At 42.2% G+C, this 20,816-nt stretch overlaps 1 protein-coding gene across 3 annotated transcripts in view; it reads left to right on the top strand.

Annotated features, from left to right (window-relative positions):
• Nucleotides 1-20,816, top strand: part of PHF19 (PHD finger protein 19) — a 62,266-nt gene that overhangs the window by 35,633 nt on the left and 5,817 nt on the right. Inside the window, exons 7-13 of one of the 3 annotated variants that reach the window (XM_033961828.1) lie at nt 2,977-3,072; nt 5,229-5,297; nt 8,758-8,878; nt 11,590-11,657; nt 15,536-15,706; nt 17,341-17,428; nt 19,375-19,460. In XM_033961828.1, coding sequence (XP_033817719.1) covers nt 2,977-3,072; nt 5,229-5,297; nt 8,758-8,878; nt 11,590-11,657; nt 15,536-15,706; nt 17,341-17,428; nt 19,375-19,460 — 699 coding nt within the window. Of the gene's footprint in view, nt 1-2,976; nt 3,155-5,228; nt 5,298-8,757; nt 8,879-11,589; nt 11,658-15,535; nt 15,707-17,340; nt 17,429-19,374; nt 19,461-20,816 lie in introns of those variants that run through there. The other 2 variants (XM_033961829.1, XR_004540942.1) reach the window with 2 other exon arrangements.

Here is a 20,816-nt window from a genome sequence, read left to right as displayed (position 1 = left end):
TTTTGGAAATCCAGATATACGATGTCTATAGGGTCACCTTTGTCCAGTTGTTTGCTTATACCCTCAAAGAAATGCAGTAGGTTCGTTTGGCATGATCTTCCTTTACAGAAACCATGCTGGCTTGTTCTCAACAGATTATTTTTTTCTATGTGTTCATTGATACTTTCCTTGATTAATGATTCGGCCATCTTCCCCGGAACTGAAGTTAAGCTCACCGGTCTGTAGTTCCCCGAGTCCCCTCTCGCTCCTTTTTTGAAGATAGGTGTAACATTTGCTATCCTCCAGTCCTCCGGGATTACCCCTGTTCTCAAGGATAGATTACAAATATGTCGCAGTAACTCTGCTGTTTTGTCTCTGAGCTCTTTCAATATTCTTGGGTGGATTCCGTCTGCGCCCGGAGATTTGTCAATTTTTAATCTATCTATCTGCTTGAGCATGTCTTCGAGGCTTACCTCGAAGTACGATAATTTTCCCTCTTGATTTCCCTTGAAGATTGTTTCCGGCTCAGGCACATTGGACATGTCTTCTCTTGTAAAGACCGACGAGAAGAACGTGTTTAGTCTTTCAGCCACCTCTTTTTCCTCCTTCACCACTCCCTTCCTGTCTCCCTCATTTGCAATAGAAAGGCCTTTATAGGTGTCAAAACTTTAGGTGCCCCCTTTTATGTCGGGGTTTTCTTGACCTAAATCCCAGTGCCTAAGTTAGGCACCTGCACAGAAAACATGCCCGAGATCCATTCATGACCCGCCCTTAACCCCACCCAGTTTGTAGTAGGCACATCAGGCTGGGCACCTACTGATTTAGGTGACCACTGCCATAGTAACATAGTAGATGACGGCAGATAAAGACCTGAATGGTCCATCTAGTCTGCCCAACCTGATTCAATCTAAAAATTTGTTGGGGTTTGTTGTTTTTTTTTCCTTCTTCTTCTTAGCTATTTCTGGGCAAGAATCCAAAGCTCTGCCCGGTACTGTTCTTAGGTTTCAACTATTGAAGTCTCCATCACAGCTCATGCAGTAATGAATTCTATGCTAATTGTAAAGCACTGCCCCCCACCATTTCCCACTTCTATATTTATTACAATTTTTGATTAATCGCCTATCGCAATTTCTAGGCGATGTACAGTAAGAAAAAAAAGGGGTATATTATAATTAACAATTAAACATAACAATAATTAACATGGACAATGACAGACACACTCTAAACAAAGTGGAAAGGGGTAGAACTACAATAATTCAAGAAAAGCATACATAAAAGGTTAAAAAAAACAACCCACTAGGAATGGGGGGGGGGGGGGGGGGAAGGGAGTTCAAATGTTAGTCAGGAATAAGCAAGAGCTGGAAAACTGGAGAGGCTGGAAAAGCCCAAGACTCAATAGCTTCTTTAAAAGGAAATCTTTTTAATGCCCCTATGAATTTGACTAGGATCCCCCCCCCCCCCCCCCCAGTATCTGTTCAAATGAGCCCAGAGGCATAGAACACAGTAATCCAAATCATAGTTACCTTATGCTAGGGTACAACTTAGGAGTCAGCAGCAAGAAAAAGATCTGGGTGTCACTGTAGACACTTCACTGAGATTTTCTGCCCAATGTGCAGCTGAGGCAAAAAAAAAAAAAAAAATGAAAGAAAACAGAATGCTAGGAATTATTAGGAAAGGGATGGTAAATATAGAAGGTGGAGCACAAAGAAGATATCTGGTCATTTCCAGGAAATAATAGAGAGGAGATCAGGTAGTTTCGGGGAGTCGGTAAGTTAGTGGGGAGAGGAGGGAAATTGTGGAATTAAAATTTTTTTTCAGGGATTTCTTGAAGAGTATAGTTTTTATTTCTTTTCTGAACATCTTGTAGTCTGGGGTTGTTATCAGCAGATTGGAGATTTGGTTGTCTAGTTTTGCAGCTTGAGTGGCTAAGAGGCCATCATATAGTTTTTTCCATTTAACTTCTTTGATTGGAGGGCGTATGAATGGAGTGCAAACAGGGGTAATCCCACCTTCCTATGCCTGGTTGAGGTGGCTTGGATGAGGCGGTTGTTCAGATAGGGTGGGCTGTCTCCGTTTTTAGTTTTAAATAGTAGGCAGTAGAATTTAAATTGTATTCTTGCTGGAATTGGAAGCCAGTGTCACTCCAAGCCTTCGTCACTCCATGGTGCTTTCTTGCTTAAAGTGTTTCAAACAGTTCTGGTCACCATATCTCAAAAAAGATAGAGCAGAATTAGAAAAGGTTCAAAGAAGAGCAATCAAAATGATAAAAGGGATGAAGCTCCACTCATATGAGGAAAGACTAAAGAGGTTGGGGGCTCTTCAGCTTAGAAAAGAGACTGCTGGGGGATTGAGGTCTACAAAATTCTGAGTGGTGTAGAACAGGTAAGAGCGAATTGATTTTTCATCTTTTCAAAAAGTTAAAAAAAAAACCCAAACCAGGGGACATGCAATGAAATTACATGGGGATACTTTAAAAAAAAAAATAAGAGGAAATGTTATAGGTAAACTCTAGAATGTATTGCCAGAGGATGTGGTTACAGTGGTTAGCGTAGCCGGGATTAAGAAAGGTTTGGACAAGTTCCTTGGCAAAAAGTCCATAATCTGAAATTGATTCGGACATGGGGAAAGCCACTACTTGCCCTGGATTGGTAACATGGAATGTTGCTACTATTTGAGTTTCTACCAAGTGCTATGCCCTGGATTGGCCACTGTTGGAAACAGGAAACCAGACTAGATGGAGCATTGATCTGACCCAGTATGGCTGTTCTTATGTTCCTAGTAAACAGGCCCCTAAATGTCCTTGAGTTCTCTGCAGAATAGGAAACTATTTCTATTTCAGTCTTTAGGAGAATAAAATCAAGCCAGTAATCCTTGCTGAAAATGCAGTGGGATTGATTCTAATAAGAGCTGTGTTACTGTCACTGTCAATATGACTTCAGCCCGATAAGTGGCTTAGACTGTCTTGCCTGGGTCTGTGATTTTCTTTCTCTTCTACAGGTGGTTCCTGAAGATGTTGCAGTGCCATCAATGTAGGCAATGGTTTCACGAGGCCTGTACACAGTGCCTTAACGAGCCATTGATAATTGGAGACAGGTACTTTTAAATCTAGAATGATCCCATCTGTGAGAAGTTGTACACCAGCCTTTGAGATACTCCATCCTGCAAGCAGTCTGTGGTCAGTGGGGAGAATTCAAGCTGTTAATACCTTAGCATGTTATCTGTTAACTGCTATATTCATTTATCATATTTATAATCTGCTTGCACCTAAGTGAGGTACAAGAAAGCATACAAAAAGTTAAAACAGAAACAAACATATACAATACTTGATCTTCACCTTGCCATTACTACAGAACAACAGAAGCACCTCACACTTTTGCTTAACAGTTACCCAATGGTGCTGATGGAATTGTTGCAATTATAAATTGTTACAAGGTTGATTGGAAAACACATTATTTGTTCAGCTAGGATTTGACATATTAATGGACTGGGCAGAATGGCTGGAATATGTTTACCCGAGTCACTGCTGCAATTATGGAGTATTATTATATGCAGGCTAGAATTTGGGGGTCTGCATCTGTGATGGAGCCAGATGGCAAACTGTGGTAGACAATGTGTAAAATGGACGGGCAGCAGTGCATGTCCTCTCTTGTCTTCCATCCCCTCTCTGCCTCCTTGGTCCCCTCCCTCACTCCCTGCTCAATTTAAAAATTATATACCTTAGCTAGTGGGGATCCCCAAGCCCCACCAGCTGCATATGGGCTTTAGAATATCATGCAGGATGAATTACTATTTGTAAAAGATGTCAGACTATCAGCCAGGGCCAGCCCAAGGGTATTAGACACTAGATCAGTGTCTCTCAAACTGTGTGCCACGGCACACTGGTGTGCCCCAAAGAGATTCTGGGTGTGCCACAAGAGATTCCAGAATTTTACGTTACTTTTAAAAATTCCCTTCATAAGCATTCACTAGAATAGATGACATGCACGTCATGTACGCAAGAGTCTATCAATGTTATGAACATCTGAGTGCGTAAGGATACAACTGCCCAGACAAGCATCATTCTTTGACATGATTGATCCTTGAAAACTAACGGCAAGTAATTTTATTTTAATTTTTTTATGCAGTAGTTATCTTAAATTGAGCAACAAAGAAATCAAGGCTTTGTTAGCATTTGGATCTTCTTATTTTTGCGAACTTGGATTTTAAGCTCTGACAGAAATTACATTAAAAAAAAAAAGAGAACAACTGCAGATAATGGATGATGAAATGCATGTTGCTTGTCAAAGATTGAGTCGCATTTTGAGTTAATTTGCACTCAAAAACAAGTTCATCCATCACATTGATTAGCAATTCTATTCTATCTACTTTAGTTTCACAGTTGTTCAATTACCCATACATAGCTTAAAGAACTTTAAATAAATAACTTTCAAATTTAATTTTTGCTGGTTTTGCAATTTTATCATTTTAGTTATAATGTGCCATGAAAAACATTTGCTCCGTTTAGTGTACCAGAGCTAAAAAAAGTTTGAAAGACATGCACTAGGTAAACATTCAGCCATTTGCTCAAACCATGTCTAGCATCTCTGCTTCTCGTCCATATCCTCATCAAGTCCAGCATCTCCCCTTCCCTACATCCTCTCTCCAAGATGTCAAGCATCTCTCTGCTTCCCTCACCTTCCCCACCATGATGTTTAGCATCTCCCCTTCCTTATAGCCTCCAGAATGGCACGGTGGCAGCAGTCAACTTGCTTTTATGATGCCTTAATGCAGCAGATGCAGATCCTTGAACCAAATTGGTACACACTCAAAGCCTTCCCCAAAACAGCAGGTTTGGAGAGAGCAGGGCCTGACAGTTCTGTGTATGGGCTGATGTTCAAGATCCTATGCTGGACACAATGGATCTTCTTTAGACAAGCTGATGGCTTCCTTGATGATTCCCTCAAATTGTTCCAACCAGGATGGATGCCTAGTGGTAGGGCTGGTCCTGCTAATAGCTTTGGAATTGGAAATCAGAAGGCGGCCTTGATATTAGATAAGAAATATTCTAACTCGGGTAACTCCAGAATGGAAAGCGGATTAAGGCATATGTGCTCTTTAATTGTTTTGACTGGGTACTGAAAGCTGATTCTGGACCGGGGTGGTAGTGCATTATGCTGGCAAGAACCTCCTTATTTTGGGTGACACATTCTCCTGAAAATCGCCCGCATCCTTTTTTTTTTTTTTTGTAATCCTTTTCTATTTTGTTTCAGGTTCTACATATTTTTATGTTCTGTGTGTAATCAGGGCCCAGAATTCATCAGGCGCCTACCCTTGAGATGGTAAGGACTGAAATACAACCTGGCTTTGCAGTGTGTTACTGTTCCTCACACAAAAGCAGTGGGGGGAAAAAAAAAAAAGAAAGAAAATTGTTAGCAGCAGGCCCATGTTTATTTGAAAGACTCAAATGCACTGAAGGAGCCTTCCAAGTTTTAGATCTTGCCAAGAATTTTCCAGATTAAGAAAGAGGGAAGGAATGAAGAGTTTGTCATTATTTTTCAAATGCAGCCGAGTGCAACACAATATACTGCTAGAGTTCAGTGTGCCGCAAACTTTTTGAAGCCGCAGCACACTAAACGTGGGGCTGGGGCTGGAGGGCATCCGTAAATGCGTGGATGTTGATGCGATGACGTCATGCGCATGTGTGATGTCGTCATGGTGACATCTGTGCATGTGCGGATGCCCTCCGGCCATGGCCCTGGAAAGGGAGAGGAGGAGAGGAATAAGCGCCAGCTCAGTGCCTATAGGACGTGCCTCTCGCCGTGAGGGGCATGTCCGGTACCGGCGCCTCTCCTTCTTGCTGGCTTGTGCTGCGGCACACAGTTTGTGATACACTGCTATAGTGGATGGAATTAAAATCTAACTTGTTCATCCAGTCTGCCCAGTGTTACCCATTTATAAACTGGGTTTTGATAAGACATAGGTTTGTGAGATGACAGGGTGCTGAAGATTATATATTTCCTCTTCTCTATATCATTTTAAATATTCTTCTGCATAGCATATCTACAGAAAAACATATATTTTCTCTTCTCTTTTGCTTGGGAGAAGGAGAAGTTTTCTAAGGAGGGAATATCAGTGAGTGATTTCTGTATTCAAGGGAGAGTTCTGTGAAATCTGATAGTGAGTGCAGATCACAGATGAGATAGGGGTGAGAGATTTTAACAGAGTTGAACTCACACCAGGTATTGGTGTAGTTTTCTGATGGAAAGAGAGGGAAATCTTACCCATTAAGTCCCTTTTTCATCAGGTGGACAGAGCCCCTATATATACAGTGGAACCTCGGTTTGCAAGTAACCCAGTTTGCGAGTGTTTTGCAAGATGAGCAAAACACTCAGCAAACTTTTGCCTCGCAAAACGAGCATGTTCCGATATGCGAGCACCTCCCCCCCCCCCCCCCCGCTCTAACCGGCATCACATCCCCCGAGCCGGCATCGCAATCCACCCCCCGCAAACACCCTTCCCGCGAGAACTGCATCGCACCCCCGTGCTGAAAGCGGCATCCGCCCGCCCTTCCTCTCAAACACACCCTTTTCATTTTTGTTATGGATATCAAATTCATTAACCTCTTTCCCTCCCTATCGTTTTTTTCCTTTTATGTAATTTCCAATATAGAATGAATATGTAACTTTCCCCCCCTTTCCTTCTTCAATCATGTTTGTCCGTATTATGACTGCAAAAATGTTAGTTGATTTATTTAATTTGTATGTTATTGGATGTCCAATTGTATGTGAGACCACTATCTAGTGGCTTTTAAATTGTACATCGCTTAGAAAATTTGTATAAGCGATTCATCAAATGATAATAAAACTTGAAACTTGAAACTCCTTATCCCTTCTGCTGGTTGTGAGAGTGAAAGCAAGCTCCCGCCTCTTGCCTGGGCCGGGCCTTGAGCATCTGCGCATGCTGAAGGCCTTTTGGCTCTCGAGAGAATGAGAGGTGCTGGCCCAGCCCAGGCAAGAGGCGGGAGCTTGCTTTCACTCTCACAACTAGCAGAAGGGATAAGGAGGGTGTTTGAGAGGAAGGGCAGGCAGATGCCGCTTTCAGCACGGGGGTGCGATGCGGTTCTCGCAGGGGGGGGGGCTTCGTAGGGGGGGGGGTGTTGCGATGCCGGTTAGAGCGGGGGGAGGGGGTGATGGAGCAGCGCCAGTAGCCTCAGGTGGGGGGGGGGGGGGTTGATGGAACGAATCAAAGCGAGTTTCCATTCATTCCTATGGGGAAACTCGCTTTGATATATGAGTAACTTGATTTACGAGCATTCTTCTGGAACGAATTATGCTCGTAAACCAAGGTTCCACTGTATATATATTGTTGGGAATGTGATAGAGAATTTAGCTGTCATCAATACAACAGTATGGTGTGAAGTCTTGTTCCTAAATGATCATGAGCAGAGGACCAAGAAATGTTAATAATAATAATAATAATTTTATTCTTGCATACCGCCCAACCAAAAGGTTCTGGCTGGTTCATATCAAGAGGACTGTACAATCAGTGAATAAATATACATATTTCAAATAAATATAACAATACAATCAGTTTATAAATTTATTGAACAGATAGGTTTTCGATGACTTTCTAAATGAATGGTAAGACAGCTTGAGTAATCAAAGGACTCAGCCAGGAATTCAATTTTCCTGCCTGGAGTCTTAGGGAACAGAAAACACAGGGGAAGAGAACCTTGATGAATAAACTGAAAAGTGTGATTTGATAGATAACTAAAGAACCAGGACAAGATGAAAACAGATGCATAGGGAGCAAAGTCTGTGGAGAAGGAGAGGGTGATCAGAGGAAGGTCAAAGGCCAAGGAAAGATCCACAGCGGTGCACCACCTCCACATACATCACCCTCTACATCTGATCTCTCCTCTCGAGTTCCCTCTGATCTGATCCCCCCAAACACTCAATCCAGTCCTCCTGATTCTCCATCCAAAGTTCCAAGTTTCTTTATTTTTGATATACTGTTTATCAAATAGGTATCTAAATGGTTAACAATAAAATGGAATTAAAAAAAAAGAAATAAAAGGATAGATGTAATAAAATCTCTCCTGCTTCTTGATCCAATTCCTCTAAGCCAATTGTTTTAAAACCCAACTCTTCCCCAACTGACCCCTTTCCTCCATCATCCTGGGACTTATCCAAGGGCCTCTCCTGGTGGGTCTAGTGGGACAGGGCAGAAGCAGACCCTGTTTGGCTCTGAGTGTAAAATGGCATTAATTGACCCCCTAGCCTTCCATATGCAGCAGTGTTGCCTGTTACTTACAGTATTCTGTAAGCTATTTGTTTAAGTGAAAGCTCCATTTGTGCCATGCTCATGAGTACATTCTCCTTGCAAATACATAAATAGCTATTTGAGAATAGACATTGGGTACCCTATTGGCACTTTCAAGGGTAAGTGCATACTTACACGTGCAGAGGGCATGTTAATGTGGTTGCCTAGAATTGTGCAATTGCTCTTCATGGATATACCTAAAGCAATGGAGAGTTATGTGATTTGCCTTAGAATAGATCACAAAGAGCAGCAGTGGGATTTGAACCCTGGCATCCCTGGTTCTCAACCGGTTACTGTAACTGTTAGGATAACTCTTTATGTCTCACCCAGCTGTTGCTTTGGAGTTCCCGTCAGATGGAGTCTTATTGAAAAGCTGAAGCAAGTGACCAGAAGAATAGAGGGAGTGGGAAAAACAAAATTCTGACACTGGTTCCTGAAGTTTTGCAGTGTGGTACCCTGTCTCCTTTTGTGTCCTAGGGTGGATGCCGTTCACCTCGCTGTCTACAATCTGGGCTTTCACAGTAAAAAGAAGTACTTTGACTTTGAAGAGATCTTAGAGTTTATGAGTAAGAACTGGGACTCTTTTCAGTTGGGAAAGGTATGTAGAATTGCAGGGGATTGCAAAATAATCAAAGGTTGAATGCAGTCCATATCCCAGATTGCTGGGCTTGGATTCCTGACAAGGTTTTCCTCACATTGTCTCCATGCTGCCAACTGACTGAGGCCCTGGGAGACTTTAATGTCTTGGAGATGATTGCAGGGAGGGATGCAATGCCTGTTGTTTCATGAGTACAGTGTGAGGGATAGAGATCCATGAAAATAAAAAGCTTCCTACATCTACTAGCTGGCCTTTCAATGTGAGTAAACACAAATCTCCCTGATATTCAGCTCTATTTAACAAACCAGGAATGGAATTTGGTTGGTTAACCACCAGTGGAGTAGAAAGGGAGGTGCAGGGGCAGACCGCCCCAGGCACCGTCTTCGCAGAGGGCGCCATCTCCTCTCGTACTCTCTGCTCCCCATATGCCTCCTTAAAATACCTCCTTAAAGGTTCACTGGTGCGAGCAGTGTCTTCCACTTGCTGCTTGCGCTGGCTTCGGCTTCCTTCTGACACCACTTCTTGGTCGCGGCACAATGACGTGATGCCAGAATGCAACCGTGGCTGATGGGAGCAGCAGGTAGAAGATGCTGCTTGCGCCAGGCGAACATTTCATGAGGTGCATGGGGGGGCACTCATGCAGTCAAAAGAGTGGGAGGAGGGGAGGTTGCGCTCAAGTGGCGGGGAACAGTGGGCACAAAGCACAGTGATGCAGAGTGCCACTGGCCCGGGCGCTAACCTCCCTCGCTATGCCACTGTTAACCACTAATATTCAGTGGGAGATAGCTAGTTATCTCTACTGAATATTTGCGGTTAATGGCTAGCTGCTAACTGGCTATGTCGCCCATATTCAAGCGCTGGCTGGCTATGTTTAGCGGGCTAATTGGACTGCATAAACAGCAGTCCTATCTTTGCCGGCTATTAACTTAACTGGCCAGTGCTCAATATTCACTTAGCCAGTTAAGTTAGCAGTGGCAAAAAAAAAAAAAAAAGGATATTCAATGCTGATCACCAGTAATATCTCAGCATTGAATAGCCAGGTTTAGCACTGGTGTCGGCTGCCTGACACTGGCTGTATATCAGACCCATATACTCAGTAGATCTAACAAAATGGTTCATAGACAACGGCGCGAAAGATAAAAGCGCGCGCCGACAATTGAGCGCAGCGCGCGCCGCCGCGCCTCTCTAAATTACAGTTTTTAGGGGCTCCGATGGGGGGTTTTGTTGGGGAACCCCCCCAGTTTACTTAATAGACATCGCGCCGGCGTTATGGGGGGTTTGGGGGGTTGTAACCCTCCACATTTTACTGTAAACTGAACTTTTTCCCTAAAAACAGGGAAAATGAAGTTTTCAGTAAAATGTGGGGGGGTTACAACCCCCCACACCCCCCACAATGCCCCCACAACGCGGCGCAATCTCTATTAAGTAAAGTGGGGGGGTTCCCCCCCACGCCCCCCCGTCGGAGCGCTAAAAACAGTAATTTAGAGCGGCGCGGCGGCGCGCTCAATTGTCTGGGCGCGCCTTTGTCCCGGCGCGCTTTTGACCTGACACCAACAAAATACTACTACTACTATTCATTTCTGTAGCACTTCTAGACATACGCAGCGCTGTACATCAAAATACAGAAACTAAATACTGCTACACCATTCAAAATGGCACTTAGACAGAACACCTTCACAAACTCACTCCTTCACGGTCTGCTAAAAACAGAGTTAAAACTCTGGTTAGATAAGAGACTAAGGTTTGTGAACACATTCTGGTCGCTATTCAGATTGTGAGAGACAGGCCGGATAACTCCTGTGGTCGGTACTGACCACGGATGTTCAATGCCAGGCTGTTTCAAGTAACTGCATTGAATATCCAGGTGGGGTTTTTTTTTTGCTGGCTTAAACTTATCCAGATAAGTCAATTTTCAGCGCTAGCCGATTCAGTTATAGTGGCCAAAGATAGGACTACTGTTTGCACGGCCCAATTTGGCTGCTAAACTTGGCTGGTCAGCACTGAAAATTGCCAGTTAATATGAGATATAGCTAGTTAAATTTTAGCCACTAAACATAGAAACATAGAAAGATGACGGCAGAAAAGGGCCAAGGCCCATCAAGTCTGCCCACTCTATAGACCCTCCCCTTAATATTATACAATGTTTTACCCTGACCCACTTAGGGATCCCACATGGGCGTCCCATTTATTCTTAAAATCTGGCACGCTGCTGGCCTCGATTACCTGTACTGGAAGCTTGTTCCATTGATCAATCACTCGCTCCGTGAAGAAATACTTCCTGGTGTCGCCGTGAAATTTTCCACCCTTGAGTTTGAGCGGGTGCCCCCTTGTGGTTGCGAATATTCAGTGCAGATAACATTATCTCACACTGAATATTCCGATTTATCCAGCTAAACACTTTTTAACTGGTCAGCACTGTTTCTGGCCGGTTAAATAGTACTGAATATCATCTGGAATGTGTTTAATCACATTGAAAAACAATGGTCAATAAAAACATTTATAGGGTCAACAATAAAATGTATAACCAGAGTGTGGCTCCAGTGACATGGTTAGCTTCCCCGACTGACGCTGCTTTTTGCTGCTTAGAGTGCTGTGAACCACCGGTTACAACAAAAGCACCCCTTTGAATAGTGTCGTGCTGCCGAGCCGGATACATTTTTTAGATCAGCATTAATCTTTCCCCATTTTCTTCTACTGATGATCTTTTTCAGCTTTCTGCCACTCCAGTAACTGAACGAGGTCCACGTGTCCTGGAAGCATTAAATAGCTACAAGAGCAGGTCAGACCCAAGAACTGCTACAGGTGTTCAGTTCTGATTTTTCTCTTACGAATCACGGCAAAGAGGGTAATTCTATAAACTCACCCCTCGAGTCTATGAAGGGCGCCTAATTATGCCCAAATATGGGTGCGATGCCCAGATGCACTTGCAACCTAATTCATTAACAAACCAATTAACATCAATAATTGGATGCTAACAATTAATGTTAATTGGCACCAATTAGAGGTTTGCCCAAAGGCACATCTTTGCTAAATAATGTAGAACAAGATGCACAGGTAAATCCAAATTGGTGCCAATTAACAGCAGTAATTTGCTAATTGACTCGTTACTCAAATTGTGTATGCAAACTGGGCAAACGCCAAATTTGCGTGTGCAGTTTTGAGCACCATAATTAGAATATAGCCAGCTGACATTCAGACCATAGGAGATAGCTGGTTGTCTCCTGTATTCCAAAGCAAAACTGGAAATTTAATGCTGGCACTGTATCCGACAAACTGATATTTATTGGCTGGCCAGCTAAATCCTAGCAGTCAAAGATAGATCTGCTTTTTAGGCAGGTCTGTCTGGCCACTGAACTTAGCTGACCAGCTGCTGAATATTGACAGTGAACATCTATGTTGCACAACATAGCCGGTCATTGGCCAATCTGCTGACCTGGATATTCAGCGGGCAGGGCAGGATTAATTCTTCGATGGCCCCTAGGCACACAAGTACACTGGGCCCCCTAGCTCTGGCCCCGCCCACACCCCACACCGGTGCCCCGCCCATATCCTGCCCCCATTTCCCTGTTTTATTATTTACTTCTTTATTTCCACTCGTATTTCTTTTTTTTTTTCTTTTATTATAAAATTCAAAACAAACAACAAAGATTACCATACCAGTGCCAGTGTACAGTTTTAGTTCTTTGCAAGCCCCAAACATCTCTGAACAAATCCCCCCTTCCTTCCCTTCCCACCTACTTGCCCAGGACTTTAACTCTGAACCCTTTCCATACGTATATAAAAGTGTTCAAATGCATTATAAAGCAGTAATACTATCCAAAACATAAGTCTATATTAATAACCAAGTTTGCAACTCGTCTCAACTGCCTCATTCTGTCATCCAAATTTAACCCATATGTATAAAGAACCAAATCTGTAACTCCTCTGGTACGTTCCACTCCATGTATACTAATTTGTAACAAAACAACAAGGCAAGTGGTCCACCAAAGAATCCAACGTGGAACAGAAGAAGATCAGCAGATCCCCTCTAAACGCGGCATCCACTATTCAGGCAAACTGGGAAAATCCCTTCTCTTCAAAATCACAGGTCTTTGGAACGACCTCACCACCCCGCTGCGGAACCTGAGCTCCCTTCAGTTATTCCGCAAACAACTGAAAACCTGGCTTTTCAGCAAATTGTAGCTCTATCCTTCCCTCCTTTCTCTCCCCCCTTCTACACATAAGTTCATGTAATCCTTTTTCTTCTTCTCTACCCACTATTTTAAGTTCTTGTAAACCGTGTCGAGCTCCATTCTCATGGAGATGATGCGGTATATAAACTTAAGGTTTAGATTAGATTAGATTAGAATAAGGAGATTCAAATCACTTTACAAATTAACAAATTTAAAAAAATGGAAAATAAGATATCATTTTATTGGACTAATACATTTTTAAATTAGGTTTCAGAGGTGAAACCCTCTTTCCTTAGGTCAGTAAAGTATACTGCTGTTACAGTATCCTGTCCTGACCTGAGGAAGGAGAATTTGGCCTTTAAAAGTTAGTCAAAAATGTATTAAATAAAATTAGTCCAATGAAACGATCACCGTATTTCCATTTTCTATTTATAAACATTTATCAACACAGCTACAATACTACTTTATCCTATAACAAAAAAATTAAAAAATAGAATTTTTTTTTTCTACCATTGTCGTCTTGATTTTCAGATAGGCTCTCTATCAGCTGAATTTGGGTTTTCCCATTTACACTTGAGTTCTCCATAGTTTATTGTAATCCACACAGTCAATAGCTTTGCTGTAGTCGATGAAGCAAAGGTATAGAGGATTTTGGTGTTCTTTGCTCTTCTCTAGTATTTGTTCTTTGCTCTTCTCCAGCTCCTTCTTCCCGTCTGCATCCAGGCCCTTTATGGACTTCTCAGAGGAGCTGCAGTTTGTAGTAACATTCGCACCACCAGATACTCCTCTTCCTCCTTCCCCACTGCATCCAACACCTGCAGCAAACACCCCCCCCCCGGAACTCCCTCTTCATGCATCCCGGAGCCGCCCCTCCCACGGCGCTCACCTGCTACAGAGGCTTCCGCTTCCATCCCATAGATGAAGAATGCTCATAGCAAGATCAGCCACAGCACCTGCAAGCCCAACACTTCCCACTGACGCAAACTGCCCATGTGGAAACAGGAAGCTGTGTCAGAAGAGAACTTTGTACTGAGCACCGCTTGCAGGTGCTGGGACTGATCTTGCTGTCGATGCCTGGTGGGGCCCGATCTTGCTGTCATTGGGGTGGGGGAGGCCCGATCTTGCTGTCATCAGGGGGGAGGGGGGCCCGATCTTGCTGTCATCGGAGCGGGGGTGGGGAAGCCCGATCTTGCTGTCATCAGGGTGGGAAGGCCCAATCTTGTTGTCATTGGAGCGGGGGTGGGGAGGCCCGATCTTGCTGTCATCAGAGGGGGGCCAAATCTTGCTGTCAAGGCCGTTAAAAAAAAATTTGAAAGGTGACGGTGAGAGGGCCCCCTTCACAATTTCAGGCCCTAGGCATGTGCCTCTTGGGCCTATCCGTTAATCCGGCCCTGTCAGCGGGAGATATCCGGCTATCTGGGGTATTATGGGGGTGGTGCCTCTTAGATGTATAACTTATATTCTATCTTTGGGACTTTGAGTTTTTTATTTAATTTAATTATATTCTTTTTCTTAGTTTTTCTTTTTTCTTATTTGAATTGTTACAATTTAATAATTGTTTTCTCAGGTACTTTAGCTAGATTGCGAGCCTTCGGGACAGTTAAGGAAGGTCTAAGTGCCTAAATTTATTTATTGCAATCTGCTCTGGGCTCCTGGGGAAGACGGGCTAAAAAAAATGAACAAATAAATAAATATAAGTTGGATATCTAGGTGGCCTGCAGAAATAGCAAGGTATAATTGAAATTAGGAATGTGCTGCCAGTAAATTTTCATTTTGTGTCATTTTCCTTGCCGTTTATGGGAATGCTTGTTTTGTTTAAGGATTTGGGGGCATTTTTTTTTTTTTTAACTACTGGAGCAATGTTGTCAAGAGTGCACGCTTTCTTTGGAAAGAGTGTGTACTCTTCCCGACAGGATATTTGTGATAAGGCAGATTCTCCCCATTGCCTGAAGGTTGATAGTCTCGAGTATTTTCAAGAGCGCACATAAACAATAAAAAAAACCCCACAAAATTTTGAGGGTTTTTTTTTCAGCTTGTTTTCATTTGAGAATGACACGAAACAACATCTGACATATCATTGACATTTCCCTTGTCATTTCAAATGAATGCACACCCCTATCTGAAACATCTAACCAGGACTATTTAAGTTATATAAGTACGTATATTCAGTAGCACTGCCTTATTGGAAAGGATTTCTGAACATAGGTATAACCTGAAAACATCTGAGTTAAATGTTTCAAATTAAATGTTCAGTGTACAGCTGAATATGGACTTCAGTATCTTGATATAAATATAGATATATAGATATATCCAACTCACTTTGACAGGAATTGTGGAAAATCTTACGGCCTCTTTTGCGCTAATGTCCCCGAAGCCCATAGAGATTTAAAGGGCTTCGGACTGTTGCCGCGCGGTAGCTGCTAGTGCGGCTTTGTAAAAGGGGCCGTTAATGAAACATATGACATTTTGCTTCTCCTGCTTTTAGATTTCTTTGCGGAAAGGAAATCAAAAAGAAGAAATGCATCTTTCGCTTACGAATCCGAGTCCCTCCCAACATTCCTAGTAAGCTTCTGCCAGAAAAATTGTCTGGGACAGTGGAGAATGGCTCCATAGACCTGAAGAAGAGAGGAAGGAGTAGGAACTCAGATAAGAACGGGTGAGTGGTGTCCAATAGGACGATACTGAGCTATGGTTGCACTCTATGCAACTTGATAAACTGGTAGTCCCCTGCCTAACCCACTTTACTTCTGCCAGTGAGAGGAGACTGTCAGCTGGAAATAATTTTTGCACTCCTCCATATTTGCACATTGTTTACACAGACCTTGGAATGGCACTGGTGTTCGATATTGGGCAGGAATCTTTGCTTGTCTTAGCTCAGCCTTTTCAACTGTAGTTACTTCCTATTCGTTCCAACTACATGACCTCAGCAGGGTCATCCCCGCAAGTTTTGTCGCTGTCCCTGTCCCATTCCTGTAAGCTCTGCCTTAACCACACAAGCCTTGAACACTTATGATTTTAAAGTGTTTGAGGCTTCTGCAGATGAGGACAGAACTTGCAGGAATGGAGCAGGGACAGGAAAAGAACTCGTGGGGATGGGAAAATGAATTCCCGCGGGGATGAGGAAAAATATGTCCCTGTGTCATTTTCTACTTGGAAGAACAGTATAGAAAATTGAATAAATAAATAGTGTGAAAAGTTTCAGCCTCTGATAACCAGAGCTGGTATTGTGACATCATAATGCCTCATCCCACCAATGTCTGAGAGCCAACCTCATCAGTGATGTCACAATGGCTTGATTGTCCTTTACTTGGCTCACTTTTATTATATTTTGATTTCTAGAGTGGTGTAGTGTAGAGAATGACATGGGGACAAATTTTCCCCATCCCCGCAGGAACTCAATTTCCTCATCCTGTCCCCCCAAGTTTTGTCCCTGTCCAGGTCCCTGCCCCATTCCTGTAAGCTCTGCCTTAACCACACAAGCCTCGAACCCTTATGATTTTAAAGTGTTTGAGGCTTGTGCAGATGAGGACAGAGCTTGCAGGAATGGGACTGGGACAGAAAAATAATTCTCTGGGATGGGACGGGAAAATGAGTTCCTGTGGGGACAGGGGAAAATTTGTCTCCGTGGGGCTGAGAAGGCATTACCATTTCTTGCTGCAGAAGTGTCTATAGATCATGCAGTATTTATTGGCCATTCACTGGAAGAAGAACATATAATGACTGATGTGGAGTAAGCCTTTACTTTGGAGCATATCAGACAGTTCACTGAAGTTCTCTGTTGATGTAAATATACATGCACTGTGAAGTTTGTTTTTTTAGTTTGAGTAGAATAAGTTATTTAAGTTGCCTTAGGACTTGAGAGAGAAAGAAGAGATGGGGAAAGAAGGAGGAAGTGTTATTTTGGGACCAATGGGACCTCTTCCATAATCTTTCTGGCAGAGGTGGGGAGTTAAGTTGTACATGCCCAAATAAATAGCATTAACATTTTTCACTAGGATGGGGGAGCACTTTTAAGTGTTTAGAATTTTCCTACTTGAAAGTTGGCAATCATAAGGTTTGGGTTTTTAGACCAGTGATTGAAACTTTGAGCCAAAAGAGAACAGACAGTAGTTGGTCTGACTCAGTGTTTTCTGAGGTCTTTTCCCCCATTATATAATTAAACAGTAAAAAAATTGTTGCAATTATATTGGCTAGGTAATTTACTGGTAAACAGATCTACTGGTCTTGAGTGTTTGAATATTCACCATGGATAAGCAGGCCATGTTACCCTTGAGGGTTTCTCTCTTACAGTTGGCTTCCTCACGAATTCCAGCGGCAGAGGAGGAGAACTGTGAGGAGGAAAAGAACCAAGTTTCTACTGGAAGATGCCATTCCCAGTGTGAGTATCTGCCATCCGGCTCTTCCCTTTCACATGTGTTCTTAAGAGGCCGTGTTTCTTTTATCTGCAATCTGGAAGAGCATTTTAGAATGGGAGCATGTGAGAGCCCCAGAGACTTCTTTTTACTGCAGATTCCTAAGGCACTCAGGTGGCCTCCAGGTTATAAAGAATACAGTTAACTCCTGGTTTTTCAATGCCTGCTTCCAGGCAGGGTTAAAGCATAGGCAAACTAGGCATATGCTGAGGACTTAACCCCAAAGAGCAAAGAAGCAGTGGGGAAGGAACTGTCAACCAGGGATAATGTAACATTTATTAATCCCCCCCAAAAATCTATATAAAATGTACAAGACGAATGAAAACAATCTGTGTTGAGTTGAATTAAGGAGTTGAGATCAATCTAATTCACAGGCCCGGCACGGTCCATGTTTCGGCTCTAAGAGCCTGCCTCAGGGGTTCAATAAATATCTAAAAAATGAATAATAATGACAATTTACAAAAACATAAGTTACTAACACCAAAAACTGACTGAGTAAACATGAATGATTATATGAACAAACTAACCTCCCCTTTTACAAAACCATGGAAGCGTTTTTTAGCGCAGCCTGGTGTGCTCAATGCTCTGTGTTGCTCCTGATGCTCATAGGAACTCTATGAATGTCAGGAGCAGCGCAGAGTATTAATCTTGCCAGCCGACGCAAAAAACGCTTTTGCGGTTTTGTAAAAGAGGGGGGGTAATAAAGTATGATAAAGACATATTAAACTGAAGAATGCAATACGAAACTAAACACCCCATGCAGATATAAAAAGCATAAACATACACTTTACAGTTATTCTAAAAACCAAAGATAATATTTCAAATTATTGGAATGAAAATCAAATAGTGACAAAAACAAAAATATGTGACTATGAAACTGAAAAAATTGCATAATACGAAAAAGTGTGCAGGAGGAAGAACTAACGATTGAAGACGTGATTAGAGAAATATGTAATTCAGAACATACCCAGTGGATGGCAATCTAATCGCATATTCTAAAATTTCACCTGCAAATTTTCACACTTAGGAGCATATTCTATACATTTCTTCTATAAAATCGGTATCAGCTAGAACGCATACCTTTTATAGAATCGCTCTAAGCACCACTGTGTGATGCATAACTTAGATGCAGCCATTTAGGCCAGCTTAAACCAAGCCTAAATGGCAGTGCCTAAGTTGTGCACACATTGGCATATATTCTATAAACTTGCGTATAACTTAACACAACACCCACAATCCACCCCTAACAACACGTATGCGCATTAGAACTGTGGTGACAGGGACAAATTTTTTCCCCGTGTCATTCTCTAATGCACCTGACCTACCCATGCCCCTCCCAAAGCAACGCCCCCTTCTGAATTGCATGAAATCCAGTTTATTGTTTATAGCGCCCATTGTTACAGAATAATGTGCAGCCAGATCGGCGCCCAAATCATAATTGGTGCCAATTAAGTGCTTGGTAGCTCCAACGATTTAATCACTGGAGCCCATTATCTAATTGTTTTGAGTGACGACCTGGAATCAGTGCCCAAATTTGACGATCTTTATAGAATCCATGAATTAGTGTGTAACTGCTGGGGGAATGTGGATGTGGGAAGGGCATGGGCAGGTCAAGGGCATGTCCAGCACATAAGCGCTAAGGTTATAGAATGCTGTCATTTACGTGTGTAACTGATACCAGTTAGGTACGACATTTACACTAGGAGGAGGTCATACTTAAAGTTACACATTGTAAATGTGGGCTTATGCTAGTGCTCTAGAACAGAAATTATGTGTGCAATTGGCATTATAGAATTTATGTTTAACCCGTATGCGTTAAGCACCTAGCTTTAGGCGACCTGCACAAAATTACCACCTAAATGTTTAGTAAGAGCCCTCTCAGATTTTTTGGGGTTTTTTTTTTCTTTTACAGAGTGACTTCACTTCTGCCTGGAGTACAAATCATCACCTTGCCAGTATATTTGACTTTTCATTGGATGAGATTCAAAGTCTAAAGAGGTAATGCCATGTCAATAGGGACTTCTGGAAACAAGCACAAACTACCCCGAGATTTCATTGAGGTTTCCAGTTCAGAAAAAATATCATTCTGCTATTGGTTCTTAGACTTTTCAGGCCATGAGGGTGGAGAACACAGATTTCCCAACTTATATAAATTGGGCCTTTACCAAGGAAAAACGTAACCTGAGGTAGCTGGTAGATACTTGTGACCCTGAGTGTTCCTATCATAAAGGAATTGTTAATAATAATAACTTTATTCTTATATACTGCCATACCACATAGTTCTAGGCGGTTCACAGCAAAGAGGACTGTACAATCAATGAAAAATACAATTGACATGGAAATACATCAATGAAAAATCAGAATTACAAATTTACATTAAGGTAAAATATCAATTTACAAATTTGCCAAATAAATCAGTTTTCAGCATCTTCCTAAAAGACAGATAAGACCGAGCCTGAGAAATAATGGTACACAACCAAGAGTTCATTTTGCCTGCCTGGAATGCAAATAATTTGTCAAGAAATCTCTTATAACGACAAGATTTTAGAGTCGGGTAAGCAAACAAATGATTTCTTCGGGTGATCTTATTTGGTTTATACCGTTCAAAACGGGAGGATAGATAAACTGGAGCCACACCAAATAAAGCCTTGAAACAGATGCAACCAAACTTGAACAATATTCTTGCCTCAAATGGCAACCAATTTAACTATTGATAGAATGGACTAACTGTAACATGATCGTATTTTTTCAGACCAAAAATCAAGCGAACTGCTGTGTTCTGAATGATTTTTAATCTTTTTGAGAAGTTTCTTATGGGATCCCAGATAGATTATATTGTAGTAATCAAAAACAGACAAGATGGAAGATTGCACTAATAACATAAAGGATGTACTGCCCCCTGTCAAGCTTTCCATCACCCCAAAGGCCATATGGAAAAAAAATAGGATTTTAAGTTATCTCCAAAGCGAGTGTGCCCTAATTATACATAGGAGGTAATTCTCAATCAATCACCTAAAGTTAGATGCTGGAAAGATGCATGTTAAATGCAATTTCTATGATGGCTATTACAGAAAACTACGAAAAGGGCAAAGCTATAAAAAATGCAATTAAGTGTTATACTAAAACATACGAGGAAAAAGGACCTCAAACACTCAGACACTAGATAAGAACATAAGAATAGTCTTACTGGGTCAGACCAATGGTCCATCAGGCCCCGTTCTCACGGTGACCAATCCAGCCAAAACCCAAGGAGTAGCAATATTCCATGCTAATACAAGAGGAGTTCCATCTCCTTTATCATCTTGGTCACTCTTCTTTGAACCTTTTCTATTGCCGCAATATATCTTTCTTGAG

The sequence above is a fragment of the Geotrypetes seraphini genome, chromosome 10 (assembly GCF_902459505.1).
Source record: "Geotrypetes seraphini chromosome 10, aGeoSer1.1, whole genome shotgun sequence".
In the NCBI taxonomy this organism is placed as follows: domain Eukaryota; kingdom Metazoa; phylum Chordata; class Amphibia; order Gymnophiona; family Dermophiidae; genus Geotrypetes; species Geotrypetes seraphini.
Note: the sequence above shows the minus strand (reverse complement) of the source record. Positions and strands in the feature narration are given on the sequence as shown.